Genomic DNA, 27,603 nt, shown 5'->3' with positions numbered 1-27,603 from the left:
TAGTATATGTGTTCCTGATTGTCATGAAAAAGCTATAAAAGGCCCCGATAAGACAATATAAAACAATTCAAACGAGAAAACTAACGGCCTTATTTATGTAAAAAAAATGAACGAAAAACAAATATGTAACACATAAACAAACGACTACCACTGAATTACAGGCGCCTGACTTGGGACAGTCACATACATAAATAATGTGGCGGGGTTAAACATGTTAGCGGGATCCCAACCCTCCCCCTAACCTGGGACAGTGGTATAACAGTACAACATAAGAACGAACTATAAAAATCAGTTGAAAAAGGCTTAACCCATCAGATGGACAAAAATAATACAATAGGACATGCGTTCCTGATGTGAACACATCCTATATCCATTACCGAATACCGGTAGGACTTGCGTTCCTGATTGTCATGAAGAACAATTGATTTAAACACATCATATATCCATTACCGAATACCAGTAGAACATACTAGTATACAATAGGATATGCGTTCCTGATTGTCATGAAGAACAATTGATGTGAACATATAATATATCCATTACCGAATACCGGTAGGAAATATACAAAAGGACATGTGTTTCTGATTGTCATGAAGAACAATTGATGTGAATACAACCTACATTGTATATCCATTACCGAATACCAGTAGGAAGTATATAATATGATCAGTGTTCCTGTTTGTCATGAAGAACAATTGCTGTGAACACAACTTTTATCCATTACCGAATACCAGTAGTACATATACGATATGATTCCAGTGTTCCCGATTCTCATGAAGAACAATTGCTGTGAACACAACTTTTATCCATTACCGAATACCAGTAGTACATATACGATATGATTCCAGTGTTCCCGATTCTCATGAAGAACAATTGCTGTGAACAAAAAATGTTTCCTGCTGTTCCGATTGCCATTGCAAATCTACGAATGATTGCAATCGTGAACAAAACATTTAGATTTATACTATTAACTGTATCTGTAATAGGGTGTGATCAAAGTTTTCATATCATTGTGTTGGGTCTTAATGAAGTTGGAAACCAGGCAACCTTTGTGTGGTCTATTTTTCATATAACTTCATAAGGAAGCATTAGTAAAAGGTAAAAAAGAAACCTGGTAAGAGCTATAGATTTCTTGCAGCATCTTGTTTGTGTTTATCTCAATTACAGGTTCACAAAACACACTATTTACAACATCTTTTGGTCACAAGTTTATTTTTATTGTATTTGGGTTCTTAATCGTCATATCTATTAACTATATAATCTAGAAATAAAATCAAAACGGTAAAGATAAAATCAACGTACTGGTTAACTACTGACATGGTGGCATAGAACGCTTGGGAACAATATATTTTGAAAGTCAATCGGGTGGATTTATAGGTGCAAAGTATCTTAATCGAGACATAGAGAGATACAATCAGAAAAGATAGTTGTGTATGCAAATTTATGTGTAATAAAAATTATATAAGTCAACGTTTAGGCATTATATGTTATATGTTATATATTGCACTTGTATTCTGTTTACCAAGTGTCCCGAGAACGCTTTGCATGTAATAGAACCAAATCTTTGTAGTTAAAAAGACAGATTTATAGGAAGCTACGTATCAAGAAAGGGCCCTTAAGAGAAACTGAATCGTGTCTGAACCGAAAAAAATCCTCGATTTATTGATCAAATATATGTAGGTAATTCAGCTCAATTCAACTTCCAATTTTGTGCCAAATGGTATTAGGAAATGTATTACGTAAACACTTTTTTTACAAAATATGTGTGAAGATTAATAAAACCTTTAGACGTTCAATATCATAAAACCTAAACAATCCAAACACTCGTAACTGATATAATATCTATACAGAAATAATTCATCAAATTTATTTATTCCGAAAAGGGATGTGTATTGACAAGCGTCACGTGATTTAAAGACATTTATATTAAATGTATATATAAACTTTTTGTGGTTATTCAAGTGTTAATATCTAACAAATGCATCGATATGAGGCGTATAATGTCATTAATATTGGTGTGAGCCTAGGGAAAAGTTTATCAGATGAAATATTATCTTTGAAGGCTCGTCAACAGATTTTTTTTTTAATTTGGTAAGTACTTATATATGTTATTTTCTGAATTCTTGTTAAATTTATATATAAATGTAACTTGTCTTTTTCGGGTATACAAGTCTTTTTGTATGATCATTATGGATAAGCATTGTATATGCGATCATTATGGATAAGCATTGTATATGCGATCACCTTGTGAAACGATGTTTCTGCAAATCAGTAAAAATGTCCAGTGATGGGTTCTAAATATTAAAAGCACGATATGATCTTGTAAAATGGTAAAAAAGACTTATAGTCGGCATAATATCTGATCTCCAGTTAATAAAATAGATTGCATTTGTGAATTCGTTGATAAAAAATGGCCTAGCACTATATGTTTTACTTATTTAATCTGTAACAGTTTATAAATTTCAATCATTTCTACAAAAAAGGAGTTTTCTTCCCGTGTCTTTTAAATGTTGTTGCAAATCTCCTCTTTTCAGTTTAGTATCGAAAGTTTAGGAAATCTATTTGTCACTTTTTATTCAAATCATTTCAAATTTAAAATACTAATTTCAAAAAATAATTCTCAATTTCGCTCTATAATATCAGTAGTCCTTTCTTCTGTTTGATGTCAATAACTTGTCAAAATCGATCCCTAAACCATTTATCAAAATTGTATATATTTACTTTAAATGTATCGAATAAATATTGCATGTCAAAATTGTTACAACAATTTGTTCAGTTCACGTAGCAGTGATAATAAATGTCCATAAAACTGACGACAGTTTACACACATCAAATATTTAATTTGGCACTATATTTCTTTATGTAGACCTTGACTCTGATTGTACTCTGAAGTAATTTATTGATTACTTTTATTTGGCCTCAGACATAGGCAAGCATTGTGGTCAGAGCTTATATTAGACTTAAGTAGTAGATAAGCGGTATTAGTAAGGAATTCGTCCTTGTTTAAATGCATGTATATGCAAGCTTTTGTGTACTTATATTTGTTTAAATAATAAGATTAAAATAATTAAAGTTGATTAGGATATTTATTGTTCCTAACACATGTCGCTTAAATGTTCCTTGGTTATTGCTTAGGACCCCGTTTCCGTTGCTATATTCGTAACAATAGCACCAAGTTGAATATAATGCACTGTGTTGCAGACCATTACAGAACAATCAGTGGCGGATCCAGCCAATCTAAAAAAAAAAGGGGGGGTTGGGTTCCCAACACAGAGTAAAGGGGAGGGGGGTTCCAACTATATGCTCCCATTCAAATGCATTGATCGGCAACAAAATGGGGTTCTAACCCCCGGACACCCCCCCTGGATCCGCCACTGACAATACACACGTATTTGGTTGTTCTGATCATAACCTGTGTATATTTCTTACAATTTGAACATTTCAATGATTTTTCTTGGTGAAATATACGTTTAAAAAATAGTAATAAGATGTGGAAGTACAAGAACCGCCTATTATAAAATACGAGGATATAACAATTGTAATAAGGGACAGTATTACTGTTCTACATCTCTACGGTCTCTGGTTCAGTTTGTCCTCCTCTGACTGAGACAATGTAGAGCGGCTTATGATTGATTTGGGGGAAAGACTATTCCGTTTGCCCCCGATCACAATTCCCGTTGAACTGTTTCATTTGGTGCCATTTCTTTTTACATGATTTTAAATAAATGACAAAAATAACATCATTTTCTAAGTTGTATACTTCAGTCCTTAACAATTAATTGTTTTATAGTTGAAAGGTTGTCATTGTGTCAAAAATCATGATTTAATGTCAAATTTATTTTTAAATTGAATCCATTCTTTTTTTCATAAGTTTTCTCGACTAATTCATTTAATAGGTTTATTGTTATACGACTGTTATGATTTTTTTTTATGGGAACACCCATTCTAAATACGTAAGGACACGCAATAAGTAAAAGCTTTTTTTAATTCAATGGACAATATATGTAGTTCAAATGAAATGTCATAAAACTGATGTATTTGTTTTGTCAGTTATTTAAAAGACATTTGTTTTTTGAACTTGACAACAAATTATACTGTAAAGGACTGCACGAAAAAAAAAAGGAAAAACATTTGACCCTCCTGCATGCCATTTTTCTCATTTATTGATTTATGTCTTTATTTTGCACTCATGCCATCAATTACCTCTTGTTTGTTGTTGTTGTTTATACTGCATTACAATATATAAAAAAAAACACTGATCTTTTATGCTCAAAATCGTGACGCCGTGAAAAAAGTATGAGAAAACTGCCAGTTGACTTAATTAAAGTCAAATATCAACAGAATATTCCTTTTACATTTTTGACATTTAAAGACGTGCATTAATGCATGTATACGTAGTATTATAATTATATTAATGCGAAGTTTTGAGTATTGTGGTTACTGTGGTCCCACATTTACATATTTAGTTGCTACATAATCATTTTGTTAGATATAGAAACAACAACAAAAACCGCAAACTGTCACTTGATATATCAAAAGACAAAATCATTAGTTCTTATTCCTTTCAGATATATATATCATCATAAGCAAAAACGTGCAATAGATAACTAGGGTGCTTATTCCCGAAATAGTAATGAATGTTGAAAATCTTTGCAGATAACTCGTGAGAAACATGATATTTTGTTTTTTAATTGTTGAACATTTGTACACTGCAATGTACACGTTGGAAAAATGCAATTCTTTCCAGTGATTATGTTGTGTCGTCTAACTAGGCATAGGATTGCCACTCCAATAGTCGAAAGTATACACCCACAGTATATATGGGACACTTACAAAATATGATCCCTTCTAAACTTTGATAAAACAGTGGGGGAAGATATCAAAGGAAGAATAAATTTTAACTCGTATATCGTCAAGCTTTGTCAAACTAATTGTGTCTTAAATATTATCAAGGAATTTTATATTTAAATATACAGTTCCTTAATATTATCCCTTGATCGAAACTTCTATACTTGCTATGAAATTATAGATAATCAAATGTTCCTGGCTACCGTTAATACTTAAAAGATACTTAAAAGATAGCAAGCATCATTTGTAATGAAATGAAATGTGATTTTTCAAAATCCCATAAAACACGTGTTTTGGTCTTTTAAAAGTATTTGAAATACAAACTTCAAATTTTGTGGCTTATAGTTGTTACTTTCTGTGTCATTTGGTCTCTTGTGGAGAGTTGTCTAGTTGGCAATAATACCTCATCTTCTTATTTCTACATTGAAAATATAGCTCTGTCAACATGTTAGTTTTTCAACTTTATGACCTTTTAATCCTTTTATCTGGACAAGAAACTTAATATATGGCATATCAAGGATTTAAATTAGATTCTGTATATTCACCAGAAAGTCATTTGTGATACAACATTGAATAAATGAAATTTCAATTCCAGAAATACATTAACCGTTTTATCACTTAAAATCAATTTATACAAATCGGTAGTTTTCAAAAACGATATATAATTGAAAATCGTTTAAAAATCACCAAGATCAAATAGTATAGACGATTTTAAAAGAATATAAAAGACTTTAATACCACTTAATTTAGTCAAGGTAGTTCGAACTGGTTTTATTACATACAGAAGGAAAAATTACCACTTCAAAATATTATCAAAATAAAAGGACAGGAATTTAATAATCTGAATATATAATGACCTCTTGGAGTTTGTATGAGTTGGATTTCTCTAGTTAGCCCTCGGAGATTTATAAGTTGCCAGGTATAAGGTCGTCACGAAATCAGTTTGTTAGTGGGAAAAGTTGGAATGTGCTTTATAGGCTATACTTTTCGTTGTGAAAATTCACAATTCAAGATTAAAAAAGGGTACATTATTAAATGTAGATAATTTAAACAATCACCTATCAAAATACAAGCATGTATAAATGCCATATATTTATTTTTCTCGTAGAAATGTGCATGATAAATTAAAAATGAGATTTGTAGAAGTTCTTTTTTTTTCAGCTAGATATTCGAGTTGTAATATTTTTTAAAGTTGCTATATGCTATACGACACTCAAAATTACATAATTATTTCCTGTTTAAAAATCTTTTCTGAATGGTTTGAATATAGAACAATCTTATCTATCATATCAACTGCAGCAAAGTATGCAACTGTATCATTTACAATGTCCCGCTTACCTTTATACCTACAAACCTATATGCTTTTAACTGTACATGTTTATAAGTGTATGTGACAAACTTGTATTATTTAACTATTGTTTTGACATCTTGTAAATCCAGTACTTGTCATGCTTTGACCCGACGTAGTATTTTTTTTTTAAATTTAGTAAGCAACTTGAATAATTAATCAAACAAACAATGTTTAATATATGATGAGTTTAGCTTTTTTCAAATGATTTTTATAGTTCGTTCTTAATTTGTACTGTTACACCACTGTCCCAGGTTAGGGGAGGGTTGGGATCCCGCTAACATGTCTAAACCTGCCACGCCTGTAAACCGATCATGCAAGGGCTGTATAGCCATTCAAGGTCGTTAAACACTTCCATTGTCGAGTCTGTAATTCATTGGTTGCCGTGAGTTCCTATGTTACATTCTTGTGTTTTGTTCATTCTTTGTACATTCATCAGGCCGTTAGTGTTCTCGTTTGAAATGTTTTACAATTGTGATTTCGGGGCCCTTTATAGCTGATTATGCGGTAGGGACTTTGCTAATTGACGAAGGCCGTACGGTGACCTATAGCTGTTAATTTGGAGAGTTATCTCATTGGTAAGCATACCACATCTTTTTCATAATGTACCACAAAAGCTCGAGTTAAAAACTGAATACGATACATATAGCAATGTTAATTAATGTTCATACACAGTCCTTTTAGTTTAAATCCATAAATGGTCCCTCATACTCAAGTTAAAAAGTAATTTACAATAATAAGAATCAATATTAAATAAACGATAAAAGATAGCCAATTTTTGATATAAAAAAGCAACCCGACGCCATATCCATATTACTGTATAATGACTGTTATATAAAGCAAATAAACAGAATTAAATTTCCCAAATTGCTTTTGTACAAATCCAAAATGAACAACCACCACTAGTTTATAATAAAGACGACTTGTTGGTTCTTTGTATAAAAGAGGTTTCAGTTAGAAATTGACAGGTGAATTAAAGTAGACCTTATATTGAAAAGTAAACAAAATCGTCGAGTTCATTAAAAGACTAGAAAAATAAAGCCAATAACCTTTTAGATAAGTATTTCAAACAACAGGTGCGACTCAAAGGTCAAAATAACTTGGTAATTTATATCGGTTCGCCAAAGCACAGTTTTACTTAAAAAAAAGCTGTAGATATATTGGAACGTACATCGAATTCTGCAATCGAAATGTACAAAAGCTCATCAGACCTGATTATTATGAACTATTAAAGCATATTTAGAAAGTAAGCTCAGCAACTGCAATGTTTTCTCAATGCGTGAAGATACACCGAGCTTCGTGCCTTGATTGCCAATCAAATGACGGAAGCAGACATGGGGGTCTGGATGGAGGTCTATCAGTAATTCTAAATTAATTTTTATTATTATTCCCCAGTCCTTATGTATATATATGTGTGTGTATGCACTCTATTAATCTCTATCATTATGGTTTAGGTCTATTTTCTTTATGCTTATTTGGCCAATTTTCTTTAATTTTGGTCCAATATTCTCTATTCTGTAAACCTCATCCAGACCATTGGTCATCATACGAATTTAACAGAAAATTCTGATCAATCTATTGACTATATGATAGATCGCTGTATCTGCATACTAGTAAGTCTAATCGGGTTTTTAAAGTAACCATAATAAACAAGTAGACACTCTGTAATAAAATTCACTGTTAGGTCTATATCGATGTGACTGTTGAGCTGAAATCCCCCCTGTTACTCCGATTTGAGATTACTGCTGTATCTTGGTATTATTGCATGTCTATTACTTTGCACTGTTTGAAAAAATAGTCTTGGAGAGTATGGTTTATTTATTAGTCGGTTTTTGCTTTGTACTTGTTTCAATGTTAGTTTTGGTGTATCGAGTTATTGTTTTTGGTGCTTCGTACCGATCTGATGGATTAAGATATTGCCAACGACTGTTTACAGTTTGTTCTCATATTGTGTTGTTACGCCACTGTACCAGGTTTATACCAGGATAAGTGTATCCCATTCATGTGATAGCCAACTGCATTAAATGTACCAGTCGAAAGTCAGGATCCTCTAATTCAGTTGTCAGATTATATCACAGAAAACACTATTTTTATTGCGTTAGATCTAATGTGAAGTAAGATGTTTCATTGCAATTAAAAGAAAAAATAAAACAAAAGGTTGAGTGAAATAACCCACTAGTTGAGAAGATATTTATGATTGAAACTGGTTCAAAACTTCTGTTGCAACAAATGGACAATCTATGTACACCTATGAATGTATTTATAACGATATTATAACGATAATTACTGTTAATATGCCAAAGATATATCAAACTTCTCCAGTTTTGTTGATTGACTCTAAAATGCTCCTTTCGATATATTTGTTATCAATTTAAAAGTGTTATAAACTATATAAGTATTACCTTTCCGTATCTATTATAAATCAGTTCAGAATTGTCAATTATGTTGCTACATTGGTAAATTAACATTGCAAGTACGTCATGCACTTGTTGACTGTCCTCAATATAATGCAGAGGTAAAATTTTCAAAGTAGAATAAATTTCATTTGAAAATAGAACAGGGGCTTATATATGTTGTGTTGTTAAATACATAAGATTTACAATCTGATTAAAGGATTGCATTGCAATGTTAAGACAGGAATGCACATTACAATGTACAGGTCACGGAATAAAAATCGTTCAGTCGTTGATTCTATTTGATATATATGCAATTTAAAGATTCAATGAAAATACATTGAAATAGAGATCTTTTTTTGATGAATATATTTACAAACTTTTTAATTGAAAGTATTATAGTTTATTACGTTTACATTTCTCACATTTGTTTAATTTCCTATTTGTAAACTTGGAAACTAAAAACAAGAGGCTCTCAAGAGCCTGAATCGCTCACCTGGTAAACAATGCCTTCGGCCATGTTTTTTGACGAAATAGAAAATAAAACACAAACTTTATTTTATACACCCTACTGATCATTCTAATGAAGTTTGGTTGAATTTGGTCGAGTAGTTTTAGAGGAGAAGATTTTTAAAGTTAGCAAATATGATGAACAAATTGTGAAAAATTGTCATTAAAGGACAATAACCCCTTAAGGGGTCAATTGACAATTTTGGTCATATTAACTTATTTGTAGATCTTACTTTGCTGATCATTTTTGCTGTTTACAGTTTATCTTTATCTATAATAATATTCAAGATAATGACCAAAAACTGCAAAATTTCCTTAAAATTACCAATTAAGTGGCAGCAACCCAACAATGGGTTGTTTGATTCATCTGAAAATTTCTGGGCTGATAGATCTTGACCTAATGAACATTTTTAACCCATGTCAGATTTGCTCTAAATGCTTTCGTTTTTGAGATATAAGCCAAAAACTGCATTTGACCCCTATGTTCTATTTAAAGTAAGGGCGGCCATGTTTTTTGACGGATCAAAAATCGAAGCACACACTTTGTGCAGGATAATCTAAGGAACTATCATGCTAAGTTTCATCCAAATCCATTCAGTAGTTTCAGAGGAGAAGATTTTTTAAAGTTAGCAAATATGATGAACAAATTGTGAAAAATTGTCATTAAAGGACATTTACCCCTTAAGGGGTCAATTGACAATTTTGGTCATATTAACCTATTTGTAGATCTTACTTTGCTGATCATTTTTGCTGTTTACAGTTTATCTTCATCTATAATAATATTCAAGATAATGACCAAAAACTGCAAAATTTCCTTAAAATTACCAATTAAGTGGAGCAACCCAACAATGGTTTGTTTGATTCATCTGAAAATTTCTGGGCTGATAGATCTTGACCTAATGAACATTTTTACCCCCATGTCAGATTTGCTCTAAATGCTTCCGTTTTTGAGATATAAGCCAAAAACTGCATTTGACCCCTATATTCTATTTTAAGTAACGGCGGCCATGTTTTTTGACGGATCAAAAATCGAAGCACACACTTTGTGCAGGATAATCTAAGGAACAATCATTTTAAGTTTCATTCAAAATCAGTTTCAGAGGAGAAGATGTTTGAAAAATTGTCAACGACGACGACGACGACGTCGACGACGACGACGACGACGACGGACGCCAAGTGATGAGAAAAGCTCACAAGGCCTTTTAGGCCAGGTGAGCTAAAAAAGTGTTACATTTTTTAAATAAAGAACATGAAAAAAATCTATTCTAATATATGAAAAAACATGATTCCACTTATAGATAAGTGGTCTTTTGTATCGAATTAGACAATGCAATATATAAAAAGAAAAAGTATATCTAATATACCCTCCTAGGTAATAGTAAACAAAAGGGAGTGTTGCCATGTTGGTGTGGCCATGGAGAGTAATGATACCAATTTAGTCTTAAAATATCATAGAAATGTATTTTTTTCTCTCCTGTATTTCATTGGGTTTTTTTTTAATTCAAGTGTCATAAGAAAAAAAATCCGTGTATCCACAAAAATGAATAGTCGGTGACTCAGCTGACCAGTGAGTTATCTCAAATATCTCAATATTGAACTTCACAAATTGCATAAATAATCCTTTTGGACTGTTTAGATTTCCGGGTAAGCGTACTAGAATGTCCAGTAAAATTAGTCTAAATACCGGGTTAAGCAACCAATAAAAACATTTTCCACTTGAATGTTGACCACCGGTTAATAAACCTGTCATCCCTCAAGAATAACAATAGTTAATTTAAAATAGTACCAATTAAAATTTAAATTTATGACAAAATCTTCAAAGATGAGACGCATAAAGAAAGCAAATATCAATCGACGCATAAATCCGGATAAAGCTTTGTAAATAAATTCTTAAACTTTTCTTTATGGTACATTTCTATAGGATTTTATACCTATTTATAAATGAAAACAACCCTGGGTATTTTAACTTGACCGTTGTTCCGAAGCAAATGGAACGAAAACACGAAAAGATTTAGATTGAAAATTTAAGAAGTTGGATTTCAAAAATAATTTGAACCCTTACTTTTAAAGTGGATAGAGAGGTTAAACGGTTCACGCTCGACTGGATACAAAGTGTTGAAGGATTGTTTAAAATTTAATCCTTTATTTACATGACATCAATATATATAAATTATTTGGTTGCGTATTGGATGTACATGTTTACCTAAATATTTAATCTAATATTTCAAATTAAAGGTAAGTTTAACTATCTAGTGACAGATTGTTTGTTTAAAATGTAATATTGCATATTATTAAACAGTTTTTTGATTGGTTATGAACTTGCAACTATTAAATGGTGATCTTGCTTAGTTTACCAACATTTTATTTGTAATACATGTTTTAAATCAGAAAACATTGTAAAATGGAAATACTACTGTGTACTCTTGCAACAGTTTTTCCATACTAGTATATAAATTCTGTTTATTTTGACTGCCAATGATTTTGGTAAACAAAACATTTCGTGATCTGGAAACAGTATATCTGCCATATAGACGGAGATTTGCAAGTAAACAAGTCTGTCATTGGCTCACAGCTACTTGTCTCTGAAAACAAAATAATGTATATTAGTTTTTTTTTCCGAAGACAAGTGCCTTCGAAATATCTTCTTTTCTTTTATTTATTTAATCAGAAGTGCAATAGCGAAAGACCTCTGAAAAACTATATGTATTTCACATATTTTTAAAAAATAAGGTTAATGGGTTGTAGATGTAAGTGTTAGTGGTCTGAAAATGCGTATCTGTCATGACTGTTACTTTATACACAGTTGACTTTGTGCATCAACAGATTAGACTTCCGATATTTACAAGTTCTTTTTTCTTCTTTTACAGCTTGAAAGAAAAAGATACTGTTTTCGGTCATTGACAAGAACAAAATAACAACTAGATCGACGAATAGAGTACATGCATGGAGTTCTTGAGAAACTATTGGTCATAAGCCATCTAATATATTATAGGTATGTAACAAAATACAGTTTCCCTTTTCTATAAACCAAACCTCCCCTTATCATTTAAACCAATGTTAATATCATCACGTGTCGTTAAACATAACCAGAGAAAGATTTACTTTCCTCAATATACAGAAAACTTTATAATATGATGATAATAATAATAATAAAAAACAACAACAGTAACAGTAACACATTTTGAACAACAGTAACAGTAACACATTTTGTTTTATGAAAACAAAAGCCAGAAGGATACTAACACGTGTATGATTCGTTTTAAATGTCCAGTACTTTCAATTGTTTTAAAATTATTCATTTTAAGGATGTAGTTGGGTGAAAAAAACGGCCGTTTTGTGAGCTATTGAAGTCTTCTAAGAAAAGAAAATTTGATGATATGGAGTATAATATTTTACCCTGTGTCGTAACAAAAAAAACCAAGGAGTTCGAACATCTGACAAAAATTCCGAAACCTGACCTGAGTACATCCTTAAATCTTGCAAAATCATAAAAAAACATCTTTTTGTTAACTATATGTGAAAGAAGGCACAGCTTTGGAACCGCCAAAATTTAGAAAGATTTGTTTTGTTTTCTGACTAGCACGGATTCGATACCACTGCTGGTTGAAAGTTAGTACCCGATGGTATCATCAGCTCAGTTAAGTCCGTGCTACGAGACTGACATGATTAGAACATACTTGTCTAAAAAAAAATGTCAATTCTTTTTAGGTCCCTTTCTGTCATATAGCTCTTATAGATAATGTTTCTACTTCTACGTTTCCTATAGACCTAACTTTCACATATTTAGTTCTCAACGGTGCCGAGTAAGACTAATATAGAAAAACTCTTTGAACGCACGATATTTATAAAGTTTAATCTTTATTAGGAAGTAAAATCACAAAAATACTGAATTCCGAGGAAAATTTAAAACGGAAAGTCCCTAATCAAATTGCAAAATCAAAAGCTCAAACACATCAAACCGATGGATAACGACTTGGTACAGGCATTTTCTTATGTCGAAAATGGTGAATTGAACCAGGTTTTAAAGCTAGCTATACGTCTCACTTGTAGTCGTTTGGAAACATTTCTGATCAAACCAGAAATTTCCGATTTCTCTGGCATAGCATAGTTTCTATAATGACCAGTACACAGCTTAATATCATAAACACAATTAAAGTAGGTGCCGTAATGAACGAAACCAATTATTTATCTCTAAATCTACGAATAACCTTTCTTAAATAGATTTAAACTTCTCAACTATAATATATATAACAGTATTACTGGTAAATATATTTGGTCACTCCTTCAAGTTTTAGCCCCTAATTAGTACCACTTAAACCCTGATGAAAATATTAATTATCCCTAAAACCACTTAAAATAAGTATTTAGAGATACTTCATTGTATAACATTAAAGTTCTTAGTTTTTGAAAGGATGTATAATATTTCGTATTTAAATTTAATATGTTTCATTCTGTAGGTAATAGTTTTAATAAGGCATATGATATTTAAAGGTTACGCAGGGACACACTGCTTGGTGGTCCAAACCATTCAGTACTGAGAAAATATTTTTCACTTGCGTGCAAACTACTCTTTTTAGAGGAGAAATAATGAAATTATAGCAAAATAAGTTTAACTATATCTCCTTGAGGTGTTGCAATTCTTTGATATATCCATATATATTCAATTTATAAATTGAAAAAAAAATATGCAAAATTGGGCTTTGTGAAGTTCAGTAATTTGATATTTATTCCGTTTCTGTAATTATGTAATTTCTTAAGATCTAGGTGTCAGGAGATTTGTTTTTCCAGATTAAGATCTTTGTTATTCTACTTATAAGTTATGTTAAATCGTAGATGATATATACTGTTGACTGCCAGGCTCCATCCATCCTTCAGTAGTTTTCATGTTTTTCTAAAAGTAAAAGACTATTGAGAGCGAATAACAGAATATCAGACCACTAGTTTTATTGAATGTAATATAAGCATTGCCCTTTCTTAAAAAAAAATAATATATCTATAAAAACCATTTGTACAAATACCATATATATTTCTATCCAGATACACACAACTCAAGCACACTTTGTTATAAATGAAACCTTCAGTTCGAGGAAGCTTCTTATGATATTCTTTTCTAAGAGTTGCCCAAAACGCTTGCAATAAAGCACGTATACTCGCCAACCCCTAGCCCAACTTTAAATCAGTCAACTCTTCGATAAGTACCTTTGACACATTGATATTGCCAGTACTGAAGCACTAGTAGTCTCAAAAGGCTAAAAGGACGAAGATGTGTTATATACTGAAGAGATCAGCGATAACCAGACATTTAGAAGGATTACTTCCCTTTGGAATTTTGTTTATAAATTCTTCATTTTAGAGATTTCAGTGTCGTACTACATATTTCAACTATTCGTTTAGCAATAGTTCAAATTAACACACAAAAAAAATTGATGAGATGAACATTCTTTAATTTTAATCGTAAAAATGAACATTATTATAAGAAAACTTAATTTAAATGTTTCCCAAACATAAAAGATAGTACCTGGCTTGAGAAATCATAAGCAATAATATTTAAAATTACATTTTCGATGACTATTTCGTAACATTCTTTCTTTATTATCTCTTTGAAAACAAACAAAATTTAAAAAAGTTAATGTACGTAAAAAATAAAATAAAAAAGATCAGACACTGTTCTTCAAATGACTGTAAATTAACTTTGATAAGAATGACATCTATATGTTAAATGTTACCTTTTAAGTTGCATTAAATATGCAAATGAGTATAACCCAGTGACTGTTACCTACCCTGCAGATCTTACTTTACAACCGTGATGATTGTCTTTTTAAGATAGGAAATTATTACTGAAGCAATTTGTAGTAATAAAATGACAATAACTATTGAGGCTTGTTTAGGGGGGGGTATAAATATCCCATATCCCATTAAGTTTTTATTCCAATATCCCGTATCCCTATAATGTTTACCCCTAATATCCCAATAATTTTTTTATACAAATATCCCATATCCCTAAAACTATTTTGAAATATCCCAAAAATCATTATAAATTCATTCCCAAGTCCATTTTTTCCTCATGACGTCATCACAACGTCAACAATTTTGACTCTGGGAAAACGAACTGTGTTAAAGGAAATTTAGTGCATACTTCTATTGTTAAATAAGAATATCAATGTATGTGTCCAAAAGATGAAGTGTTCCATCTTAGAGCCTTGTATAACAATCTCTTTTTATGTGATGTTAAACGATAAATTTAGTGTAAGGGGTCTAATTTCAGACTTTTTTTTTAATTGTTCAAACCGTGATGCATATGGCTGTAAAATATAATCTTGAGCATTCTTCTTTCATTGATAAGAAACTTCATCCTACACATTAACCTATGCTGGAAAGAACAGAAGGACTCAACCCTGTCTCTTGTCCGAGATTGCTCTGACATCCAACGACTGTGGGACGTCAGAGCACGTCCATATCAAAAAGTGGATATTTAGCATGCAAGTTCAATAACTCAAAATTTAACACAAGAAAGCTTTCTGCTAATGTACCTACATTACACTTGCAATATTTTTACAACAGTCCTTGTTTTGCAAAGAAATAACACAACATTTGACTCTGTGATCTTGAACTTGATGAATTACATAGATCCCAATATTTTTGTTACTTTTTTTTAATTTCCTTCCTCACAACACCAGTAATAGAAAGAAAATATATTAATTTACATTGATTATTTAGTAATTATTCATTATTAACATAGTTTATACAGCGAAATATCTACTTTTTGATATGGGACGTGCTCTGACGTCCTTCGGCCCCAGCTTGTCTGGCAAAACAGCCTTTGCACACCAGAGCATTAATCTGTGAAACGAGGAGACCTTTTAAGATCCTCGCCACGCCACGTAAAAAATAAGAGGTAAAAAACTAGAAAATATCCTGTAATCATATAAAGCATCAAAACAAATAAAAACATTGACAACAATAAGGCTTAACTCATCAGATGGATACATTTAACAAAAATCTATGATTATTTCAAGAAAATTATCAATGCATATGAGCATATAATATAAAAAAAGATGTGGTATGATTGGCAATGAGACAACTCTTCACAAGAGACCATGTGACACAGAAATTAACAACTATAGGTCACCGTACGACCTTCAACAATGAGCAAAGCTCATGATACCTCATAGTTAGCTATAAAAAGACCTGAAATGACAAATGTAGAACAATTCAAACGAGAAAACTAACGGCCTAATTTATGTATAAAACAATGAGCAAAAACCAAATATGTAAAACAGCAACAAACGACAACCACTGAATTAAAGACTCCTGACTTTGGACAGTCACATACATACAGAATGTGGCGAGGTTAAACATGTTAGAGGGATCCCAACCCTCACCTTAACCTGGTACAGTGGTGTAACAGTACAACATAAGAACGAACTATACAAATCAGTTGAAAAGGGCTTAACTCATCAGATGGATACAGATAGAAATACATCTAACAAAAACAGAGAGTGGACGTGACCAAGTACTTGTACATCCCATCAACAAAAAGAGACACTAAGTTCAGATTTGAGACGGTACTTGCAGTTACTGACAGCTAGTTCAAAGCCAATTACAACTAATAAAAAGTAATGCATCTGAGACTAAATTATCAATAATTACACATCCAGCATCCAATGGCACGGTTAGCAACATCTCCGTAAAAATGAGGATATGCTATCCCGTTTGAAATAAATTTTCTACAGACTTCAAAACCAAATCTAGAATTTAGTAAAGATTTTAAGTGATTTGTGGTAACGAAATCCTGACTTAATATTATTTACCAGTAATACATAGATTTCGTTCATTAAAATCCAAAACGTTACAACAGACACGGACATAGCGGAGGTGTTGTGATATACAAACACTGTAAGACAGTGCCAAAGGAACATCACCATCCAAAAAAAAGAGGAAAATTAACAATAAGGAACGAAGTATGGAAAGCAAAACAAATACTTTTAAAATTATCAGTACATATGAGCATATAAATATCGAAAATAGATCAATACTTTTCGCTTGGGTTTGGATGACTTTTAAATAAAACGACCATTAACTCAATTAATATCAACAAAGCACTAAAATGACCTTTAATATTAAACTTTTTGGGGGCAATTTTATCAAGTGAGATGTAAATATTTCTGTACTTAACTTTTAAATTCCACTTATTTTTGTTCATGTTAAAAATTCAATATCCTTATCAATGCATCAATATCCCATATCCCATTTACTTTTAGAATAAATATCCCATATACCTAAAATTAAAATTGCAAATATCCCGTATCCCAATATACCCTATACAAGCCTCACTATTTCATATCATCAACCTTACATACTTTTACGTTTTAATGAGGCTTTTGATATGTGTTTGTAAACTAAAGTTAAACTTTTATAGAAGGTTTTAAAATATTTTCCAATTGCCGTAATTGCTGTGTGATTTAATAAATATATATATTATTGGTATTGAAGGGGAAAAGAATTCACATAAACATTCTGACTTACTATAGATCTTTAAAAAGTTGTCGTGAAATCCACGTGTAACTTTAAGATTTTCGTGTGAATCATTCAATTAAGATATCTTTTAGTTTATGGTGTCTTTGGGTTACTGTCTCCTTCGTGTATATCCACATCTCTTATTCATGGGACATTCAAAACTCAAAAGACAACGCCATTGAAAAACACGAAAGATAATAAAAGACTAAATAGATATAAAACACTAACTCTACATTGAAAACTACAGACTGAGCGACACAAAAGCAGCTAAAACATTGTACATATGTTCAAGAAGGGTAACCAGATCCTGCTCCACTAGTGGCATTATTCAAACCTCGTTATCGTTTTGTTTAACTTAAGCACCTGTATGATTGGAATATAACCTTTCATACCTGTCAGGCTCTAAAGTTATTGCCAAATTTGCGACCTCTCGGTACAAAACTGACTTAAAAACCTTTATATCAGATTTCAAATGTTCGTTTCACCAAGAATTTATTACCTACACTAGCTATATGATAGGATCTAAATCGCTCCAAATCACGTTTTTAATTCCGGACTTATTTTAGATAACAGATCTTTAATTTTACTTTTCCTTTTTAACAGACAATGTATACGAGTCAAGTTTTTCTTTCTTTATTGTACTATTAATCGGGAATTCAAATAAAAAAGATTTGACGTAAGTTTTATTGACAGTGATAAAACATAATTTTATATCAAATTATATTAGTACCAAACTTAATTATTTCACTAGAAATTGAAGGTTAGAATAGTACAATTATGTTCAGGCATGTTAAAAAAATGCTTAGTTTTTCCAAGGATTTGTATTTGACTATACAAATCCTTGAATATATTGAATAATACTGTACATGATACGGACACTTTTTTCATTTTGCAACTTCATCATGCCTGCAAATGATCCTGATATATCACCAGTTACTGGGTAGTCCCTGTAATTAACTGTTAGTGATAACTTGCTCAAAATAAGTTTAAAATAAAATTTTGAAAAGACATCAACTGGAAATAAGATACATGTTATCTATTCTTTCATTTTTATTTTCCGAGAAATATATCTCTTTTCGCCTCCACATTCGGGAAATAAATTTTGTTTAAAAAGATGGAAAATTCAAAGAATTAAAAAAAATAATCTTGTGTTGTCCATCTTGTACTACAATTAAACCTCAAGTTGAAACAGTGCAGTTGCATATATTTGTTATAACTTATAAGTATATATATATATATATATGCACGAATATAGTAATGCTAACATAACAATAATAAATTTTAGTTGCATCCAGATTATTTTTATCAAATTCTCAGGACAGAACTAGAAGAATATAACAGAAAAATACATGCATGGAAAGTAATGATAAACTCCTGAACATCGGGTTTTAAACTAAACAGGAGCCAGAGGATATATATATTATATTTTTCAATTTCAAGACAAATATATTCTTAAACTATGAATAGACATATGAACTGTTTGTAATATTAGTATTGTCATACGACCTAAGGCAGAGTTTATTTACATTAAAAATAAATTAAAGAATCACATCATAATTCCATCTTAGGAAAATTACAAATGAATGTGTATTGCATTAAGAACATGAATTGAATTAGGACGTGTGAAATTCATAATAGGTCCAATATTCTTTATATAGGTCCTCGTTAATACCGTTTGTACATGGTTATTAAAAGTGTTGATAAAAGTAATCAGAGTAGATATTGTTAGCATTGAATAAAATATAAACCAAAACTAAAGATAAAACATGGCATTTTAAACGGACTTAATCTGCTTATAAAATATTTATTGGCACTCAAGACCTCTTTCTTTAAATACATACCTATTTTTTTCTGGTTTCGGGTTAAGGTAAAGAAATCTTTAATGCGTTAAGTGCCTCTGAATAAGACAAACATGAACTATGACAGTCAAGGAACACCTTACATAAGTTTGATTCAATAAACTGTTTTTTTTCCTCAGTGTATTTTACTTATCATTTTCAATGACACAGACAGCGTAACAATATCTCTCATAAAATTATATTAGCAGCAATTAGCAGCATTGACATCGGTGGTACTTGATATGTATGACTACTTTCGTATGAGCTATGCTTGTTAATTTATTATCTGTGTTCTTCATTGTCGCAGATCGGCCTCGTTGGGTATCCATAAAAAATGATGATAAAAATCTTTTATGAAAGTAACGATTTTTTTTTCTATAGGATGTATTTTCCAGCTTGTTAAGAAACACATAGATATAGGAAGATGTGGTGTGAGTGCCAATGTCATGTCCATGTCATAAGCTATAAAACTGGTGTCTCGGTTGCTGTGGCAGCCTATATATATCATACACGCATTTCTAATAAAAGATCCCTTTCATTAAAACAAATATATAACCAAAAATGAAAAGAATTAATTTTGATAAAAGGGTTGATGAGGTGATTAGACAGAAAAGAACCAACGAAAGCGTAATATTTATATACTTGAGATATGGTCTTGTGATATTTCACACCGCATCGCCTCGATTTTCCCTTGATGGCGTGCTTGTCTTAGGAGTTAGAATCTCTGGCCGGGTAGAATTAAAGACGCTATTTAGGTATTTGCTGTTTCTGCAGACTGATCGGCTCAGAGTCTCAATGATACATGCCGGATATGCCTACAAAGCTTCCTGTGCGTTGCTACTTAACTAGAGTGTTTTGTGAACTAGCGCGTTGAAAACATCTTCTCATCATGTGAATGTTATACTGGCTACTGGACATTAAACATCCTCCTCCTCCTCCTCCTCCTCATCATCATCATTAAAAAAAATTGTGACAACTTTTACTTCAATATGAAAATAAGGAGATATTTAGGGTACGATTGCCAGTGAAACAACTATCTAACAGTGTTCAAATGAAGTGGAAGTAAGCAATTATAGGCAACCGTGCGGCCTTCGACAATGAGAAAACCCATACCGTTTAGTTGGCTATAGAAAGTCCAGACAAGAAAAATATGAAACAATTCAATTGTAAAAGTAGTTAACGGCCTAATTTAAAACAAAACAATTATGGATGATTCCAGTAATTAAAACGTTAATAAAGTCACACCGTATATCATTGATGTCAATAATAACCATGTAAGCACTTAACAACATATCAAAGTCAATAAAAATTAAAAAGGGGAAATGAACGATGATTATTTTGAACTTGAGAAACTTATGATCAAAAGTTGAAGAAAAACAAGCACTGAAACTAAATATTTTTATTACATCTATTCTTTAAATTGAAAGAAAACACTCCGTGTTTATGACGAAAGGCCGTTGATGACAAATTTTTAAAGTCCATACGCATACATTATCCTACACTATAATAAATATATAAATTCCTCTAACAGATTTAATAATTTGCCTGAGGTGTCCTTACCTATGAAGTATATTGATAGCATAAAGGTGTGATTTGTTTAGCTGAATATACGGACGAAAATCAAAACATGTGCAGAGTTTTAATATTCGATATTTCAAATGATCTATTAGAAAGTAAAATGTGGATCTGATTTATAATTCAGGTAGGAATATATATATATATGTGTGTTGACAATATTTTAACGTTCGAACTTTTTTTCCTGCAATTTCTTCTATGAAAAAGTGCAAGTTGTTCTCATGTCTGTTAGTCGTAATCTTTTATACGTAATAGTATAAATTTATTATTCAAAGCATACTCGGATAATCTTACGAAAAAGAAATATATCTCCAATACATCAACGTTAGCAGTTGTGTACGTCAATCCATTTGACTGTAGATAACAAAAGCGCATTCTGTTGAGCCTAGAGAAGATATTTTTTTCTCCAACATTGATTTATAGTGTTTATGTGGACTTTGCGCTCTAACATTTGAAGAAGAATGTCAATGTTTTGACCTTCCAACTGTTTTGGTTCGAGCGCCGCTAATGAGTCTTTAAACGAAACGTGCTTATGACGTACCAAATTATAAGTCTGATATCTTTGATGAGTTTTTATGTTTCTGTATAAAATTATAAGGAAACACCATTATTTTTTTTAACCCCCACCCCCAACTTAAAAATACAATTCATATTATCAGGCTCAGGACAATGTAAAGGATATGGAACACGGATTCCCTGTCAGTGTTTTGGGTTGATGGGCAGATCTTTCACATTCAAAAGTCAGTAAGACTAAAGCAAAAGACATCTAGAGGTCAACATGTCGTCCTTAACAATAAACAAACTGGCTTTACACATGTTACAACCTGAGTTTTGAACACTCGTAAATGACTTCAGCAGAGACTTCAATGATCTCAGAAATAATCAAAATCTATTATCCAAATAAAATTTCATAAATAAAAAGTAACAAAGACTAAAATCCGAAACTTTGTTGAATTTAATACATGCGAAATCACTTTGATAAGAATAAAAAAAAATCAGTTAAATTGAATAAACAGCTCACAAAAATTGAGCACAAAAAGAATAGTTGAAACAGCATATTACATAATTAACAGGAATAACACTATAGATATAGAATTATATTTTTAAAATCTTTTATTTCTAACTTTAAGTAACTGAGGGCACGGTCGTTGCGTATATTGTCTATGCCGTAGACACAATATTTTAAATGTTATCTTTTTCTGAAATAATTATGATATTTATCAATATGTTTAAGGCTCTTATGTTTCATACAATGTGTCTTACTTTGTGTGTAGGATGATCATAAATTGTATAAACAAATTTAGATATAGATCAGTTACTCGGAACTACATTTAGTACAACTATTTCATATCCAAAGTTCACTGAGCTTTGAAATACGATGAAGTGACTTAATTGAAGTATGTAGCTTTTTTGAAATATAAAAAAAAAGAACACAGTATATATTGTATTTCATATTTTAATATATGAACTATTCATAACTTTATATTCTTTTTTAACGACATAATAAATCGGTCGAAAAAGCCAAGCGGAAAAAAGGATTTTAGTGATGAATCACGGAAATTGTTATGAATAAAAGATTCATCCATTTTAATTCGGATAGTCTTCAAGTACTAGTAGTATTGAATTAAAAAATGTATCAGTAAATTGTATAATGTTCAATCGAATTTTTGACCAGCTTAAAAGTTATTACACGCAGAGCTTTTCCAATTTTAATTCGATTATTTCAAGCTTTCGTAAAATAATTTCAATTTCTTTCAATCTCACAAGCTATGATCTTTCATTTCTTTGTTATCTGTATTTTAAAAGAACTTGCATGTTTCCAATTTATTTGTTCCTGTACAAAGGTAAACATATGGAAACAATGCAAATTTGAATAGGAAAGAGTATAGCTGTTATTTATAGTTTCAAGATGTATAAAAAAACAACTATCAAAACTAAATGGTATTAATTAACTCGTCATAGATACCTGGGCTGCAGACCATAACATTACATAACATACGCCAAACGAGCGTTTCTTCTACCAAAGATTCATCAGTTGTTAATTTATGATTTCATTCCGACATAATAATGCAAAAATTTACGAAGGAAAGTGGACAAAGTAAACACTTTAGCAAAAGGGGGCGTGGTTGTGATGTTAAATATATTGAGGGTGAAATAATCTGTTTATGCTATATATTTTAATAAATCAGGTACACTTATTAACCCGATTAACATCTTTCTTTAATTGAAAGCACAACATACCCGCGTTATCATACTCATATAAAATACTTAAAATTGTTTTTCTATTTCAGGGAATAACTGATTTGAGATGGAAACCATAAAACAGATCAAAGAAGAATTTCTTGTGTGTCCGATCTGTATCCAACGATACAGCTGCCCTAAACTGTTACCATGTCTTCACACGTTCTGTAAAGACTGTCTGGCTAAATCTCTAAATAAACTGCTGGACGACAGTCAACCGGAAGTAGTTATTAGTGGTGATGAAAACTGTAACGAGACTAGTAAATGCTTCTCATGTCCCGTATGTCGATCAGAAATACAACTCGACATTCCCATTGGAAACAGAAATGTTCAGCAATGGGCAGAGGTTTTCCCGGATAATCATTTTATCGAAAGTTTGATGGAGAAACTTGATATGCACTCAACAGAAAAACACTGTGAATCTTGTAGTATCGAAGGACAATCACGTCGAAATAAAGCTGAAAACTGGTGCCAGACTTGTAAAATAGCTTTTTGTCAATCTTGCATCAACGCGCATAACGTCATCAAAGCATGTCGTGAGCACGTGGTGATATCTCTGGAAGACATGCGCAGTAATCCAATGCAGTCGATATTGAGCACGAGAAAGGATATACCCTGTTCTTATCATAGAGACAAGATAATTGAGTTTTACTGTGTCGATTGTCATGCTGCAATTTGTTCTTCATGTGTTGCAGTTCAACATCGACGATGTGAAATGGTTGAAACGGTTTCAGACGCTGTTCAAAAACTAAAACCAGAAACTGAATATGTGTACAAAGATTTACTGCGACAACGAGAAATTCTATCGGAGTGGGCAAACGATCATTCCAAAGAGTTGTCGGAACTTGCAGACAACAAGACACACTTGATTGCAGAACTGTCAGACGTTCGATCAAAAATAAACGAACTGTTACTTAATCTAGAAAACAAACTGATCGGCGAATTAGAAGAGAAACATAAATCCACTATGAATGAAGTCGATGTTAGGCTGAAAGATGTTGACGAAATGAAAAAGAACGTTGAAAATACAGACAACTTATTACAAAACTTGATGAAATTCGGAAGTGATTCAGAAATACTGTCGCTCTTTGACACTATCAAAGTCCAAGTTGATGACATGAGGTCTGCTATCCAAAAGGCGAAACTAAACAAACTGAATACGAGATACAAATTTTCCATAGATCCATGTTTACAGCGAATTCTCGAAATGAAATCGTTTGGTAGGATTATAGATGTTGTAGATTTAAACAAAGAAAACTATTTGAGTATGAATGGCTACGATGAGGACGAAAGTCAAAATCGTACAGGTACCATTAAAAGAACAGGTACATTTAGAGTTGAAAAACCATCAGGCAAATCTTCAACTCCGACAAATAGTTTGTCTTCGACGTCGAGTGAATCGGTAAGTTCACAAGAAGCCGCTCCTGTTCCTCCTAGACGACGTAATACTCCTATGCGAGGTGTTCATAAGGATAATGTGAAACCGAATGAAAGGATTGTACCTAACCGTGCCGGAACATTACCGAGACAACCTAGAACACCGAGATATCCGAGTGTATCTCGAGCAAAATCGCACAGTAATGCTGATATAAGAGAGGAAAAAACAAACCGAGATAGCATTAAATCTTCTGTTCGGAATTTAAATAACGAAAATAGACGAGATTCAGTGAAAACGTCAACACAACGAAATGTTTTATCGCCCGAAAGAAAAGCTGACTCTGAGATTACTTCTCAGGGAAATATTTCCCGTACATCGAGAACTTCAATTAAACCACCATTACCACCCGAAGCTACGGTTACGCCATTTTCTCCACCTACTGGCAGACGAAATATAGAAAAGAAAGAACAAGGTAATGTTGTAGCATCATCTGTAACATCTAAATCTCAACCAAGTCGCTATAAATCTATAGAAGACGTGATAGACGACACAATCCCTATGCCTAAAACACAAAACCAAGAACAGAACAGAGACGAAGGCATGTCACCAAAAAAGACCGAAAGTTTGAACAGTAGCATACCGTCTGACAGTTTAAACGGTCAGTTACAACAGACCCCGATAAATTCAAATGGAAATCACATATCACCTAGCAATACTGAACTACAATCGAACACACCGCCACGTCCACCGGTACCTGCTAAACCTGATATGCAAAAGTCAAAGAGTATACCCTTGTTATTTTCATTTAACGGCAAGACGGATGGAGATTCAAAGAAATGCTGGCCAATCGATATAGCAGTTCTTGAAGACGGCACGCCGATAATTACAGACTTTCACAATAAGAAAATTAAAGCATTTGATCCAAGCGGATGTGTCGTGGGGGAGGCATCAGTACCAAGTTGGCCTCACGGAATAGTGGACATATCAAGTACAGAGTTAGTAGTCACACTTCCGGAACTTTCAACTCTCATATTTGTTATACTAAAAGACGAAGTTATGAGGATACGGAAGAGAATAAGAACTGCAAAACAATACCGCGGAGTTGCATGTGATGCGTTCTCCGTTCCGGGAAATCCTTGTATTGTGGTCTCATGTTGTTCCTCTGGTGGACAGTGTGTTGACGTATTGACGGTAGATGGCGCAATTTTACAAACCTACCGCGATGACTATCGTCAACATGGACGACTGTTGTTTACATGGCCATATTATATATGCACAAATAATCAAGGGGAAATAGTTGTCTCTGATTGTCAGTCAAGAAACAATTTGATATGTCTAGGTAGAAACGGTAAAGCTAGGTACGAAGAATCAATGAATGAGAGTGTAATTAAAGATCCACGAGGAATGTGCACGGACAGACTCGGAAACGTTTTAATCGCCGACAAAAATGGTAACGCTATTCATATGTTAGGGATTGATGGGAAATACAAATATGTAGTGATGACATCCAATGACGGTCTGGTTAGTCCTATTGCCGTATGTCTCAGTCCATTTGGACATCTTATTGTAACACAGGAAAACGGAGACATTAAGGTATTCAAATTTTGACAGGAAACGAACTTTATAAATCCTGCCTAAAACATTGGGTAAAATTAATGTTTACACACTGATCTCAATTCGATCTTAAAAAAGAAAGCTACTCCATATCAGCTTAGTTTCTGCACAGTATTACGTCAGTGACAAAAGGGAAACAACTCCAATGACTATAATTTCCAAGAAGGTCACCAGTTGACATAAAAAAATGTTATTTTACAAAGATCAAAAACAATACATTAGTCTTTCAAAATAGCGCCAGTTCATATTGATATTAATATTCATTGTTATATAGCATTGTATCATATTTAATGTTATTTATTACTAATAAATTGTTTAACGTTTATCATTATATCGATATTCAGTACACTTATAAACAAATCATGGAATAATTCTGTCTGTAACACATGTTTACATTTTGTCGATAATACCACAAAAGCGTCAGGAAAAATGTATAACAAAAATACCGAACTCCAATGTAAATTCAAAAAGTTGGAGTTCATAAAAACTTACAAATTGAAACGTTTTCTATCACCGGACCTAGCGAAAAAGAACTGTCATATTTTCGACTTGTAACATGCTTGTAATATGCATTTTCCGAAGAATATTTTTGACGTGCGTTAAGGACTAACACGCATTTTCTTTAGATTTAATCAAGCCTTGACCAGAAATAACACCCATTTAAAGGTTTAACTGATGTTTGAACCTAGAAACACCCTATGCTCGAAGTGAAAATGAACTAACACTATACCAATACAGAGGTACAAAATAGGAATCAAGCAGCACACACATATATTTTACTAATACAATGTTAGCATAGTTCATCCAGAATATGAACGTTATAAATGTAATGTTAAAGAACACAAAGATGCTACTGTCAAAATGTTCAAAATATAGGATTTAATTGAACATTTTCTTAATATCAAACTACAGCTTATGACACAAACACACGGGATAGTTAAACATGATCTAAATCGTAAATTACAATATCGTTTTTCACTAAGAAAACTCGAAATTAGGTTAATATAAAAAAGAAGATGTGGTATGATTGCCAATGAGACAACTATCCACAAAAGACCAAAATGACACAGACATTAACAACTATAGGTCAAGCATTTAACAATGTCCCCGTCATAGTACATCCCTCGGGGGGGCCACTTGCTATATAATTAGTGGTAGGGATGAGCCGCTGGAATAGGTCATTTTTTCATGCTCTATGATATATGAAAAGGGTGAGAAATTCAGATTAAATATATCAATAGGTTGCTATTATCACTTGCTTGATTATATCATAAGTATCTGAAACTAATCAGATGTCCGTATTTATTCTTGATGCGGTTAAACCACAGTCGTAAATGCATC

General features: G+C 32.1%; 1 protein-coding gene across 2 annotated transcripts; it reads left to right on the top strand.

Annotated features, from left to right (window-relative positions):
* The first annotated feature begins 1,967 nt into the window (after positions 1-1,967).
* LOC143080346 (uncharacterized) lies at positions 1,968-26,593 on the top strand. 2 transcript variants are annotated; one of them, XM_076256153.1, is made up of 3 exons: positions 1,968-2,091; positions 11,967-12,091; positions 23,321-26,593. In XM_076256153.1, exon 3 carries the CDS (start codon positions 23,338-23,340, stop codon positions 26,254-26,256), a length of 2,919 nt encoding a protein of 972 aa, XP_076112268.1. In that variant the 5' UTR covers positions 1,968-2,091; positions 11,967-12,091; positions 23,321-23,337; the 3' UTR covers positions 26,257-26,593. The 2 variants fall into 2 exon arrangements, with proteins under 2 accessions (XP_076112268.1, XP_076112269.1); XM_076256154.1 differs by lacking the exons at positions 1,968-2,091; positions 11,967-12,091 and adding an exon at positions 21,001-21,156.
* Positions 26,594-27,603: the final 1,010 nt, after the last annotated feature.

The sequence above is a fragment of the Mytilus galloprovincialis genome, chromosome 6 (assembly GCF_965363235.1).
Source record: "Mytilus galloprovincialis chromosome 6, xbMytGall1.hap1.1, whole genome shotgun sequence".
NCBI classification, from domain to species: domain Eukaryota; kingdom Metazoa; phylum Mollusca; class Bivalvia; order Mytilida; family Mytilidae; genus Mytilus; species Mytilus galloprovincialis.
The sequence above is the reverse complement of the archived record's forward strand: the minus strand, read 5'-3'. Positions and strand labels throughout refer to the sequence as shown.

What these genes read in the sequence shown, in the direction of transcription:
- LOC143080346 (XM_076256153.1), top strand. Translation starts at nt 23,338, where the DNA reads ATGGAAACCATAAAACAGATCAAAGAAGAATTTCTTGTGTGTCCGATC.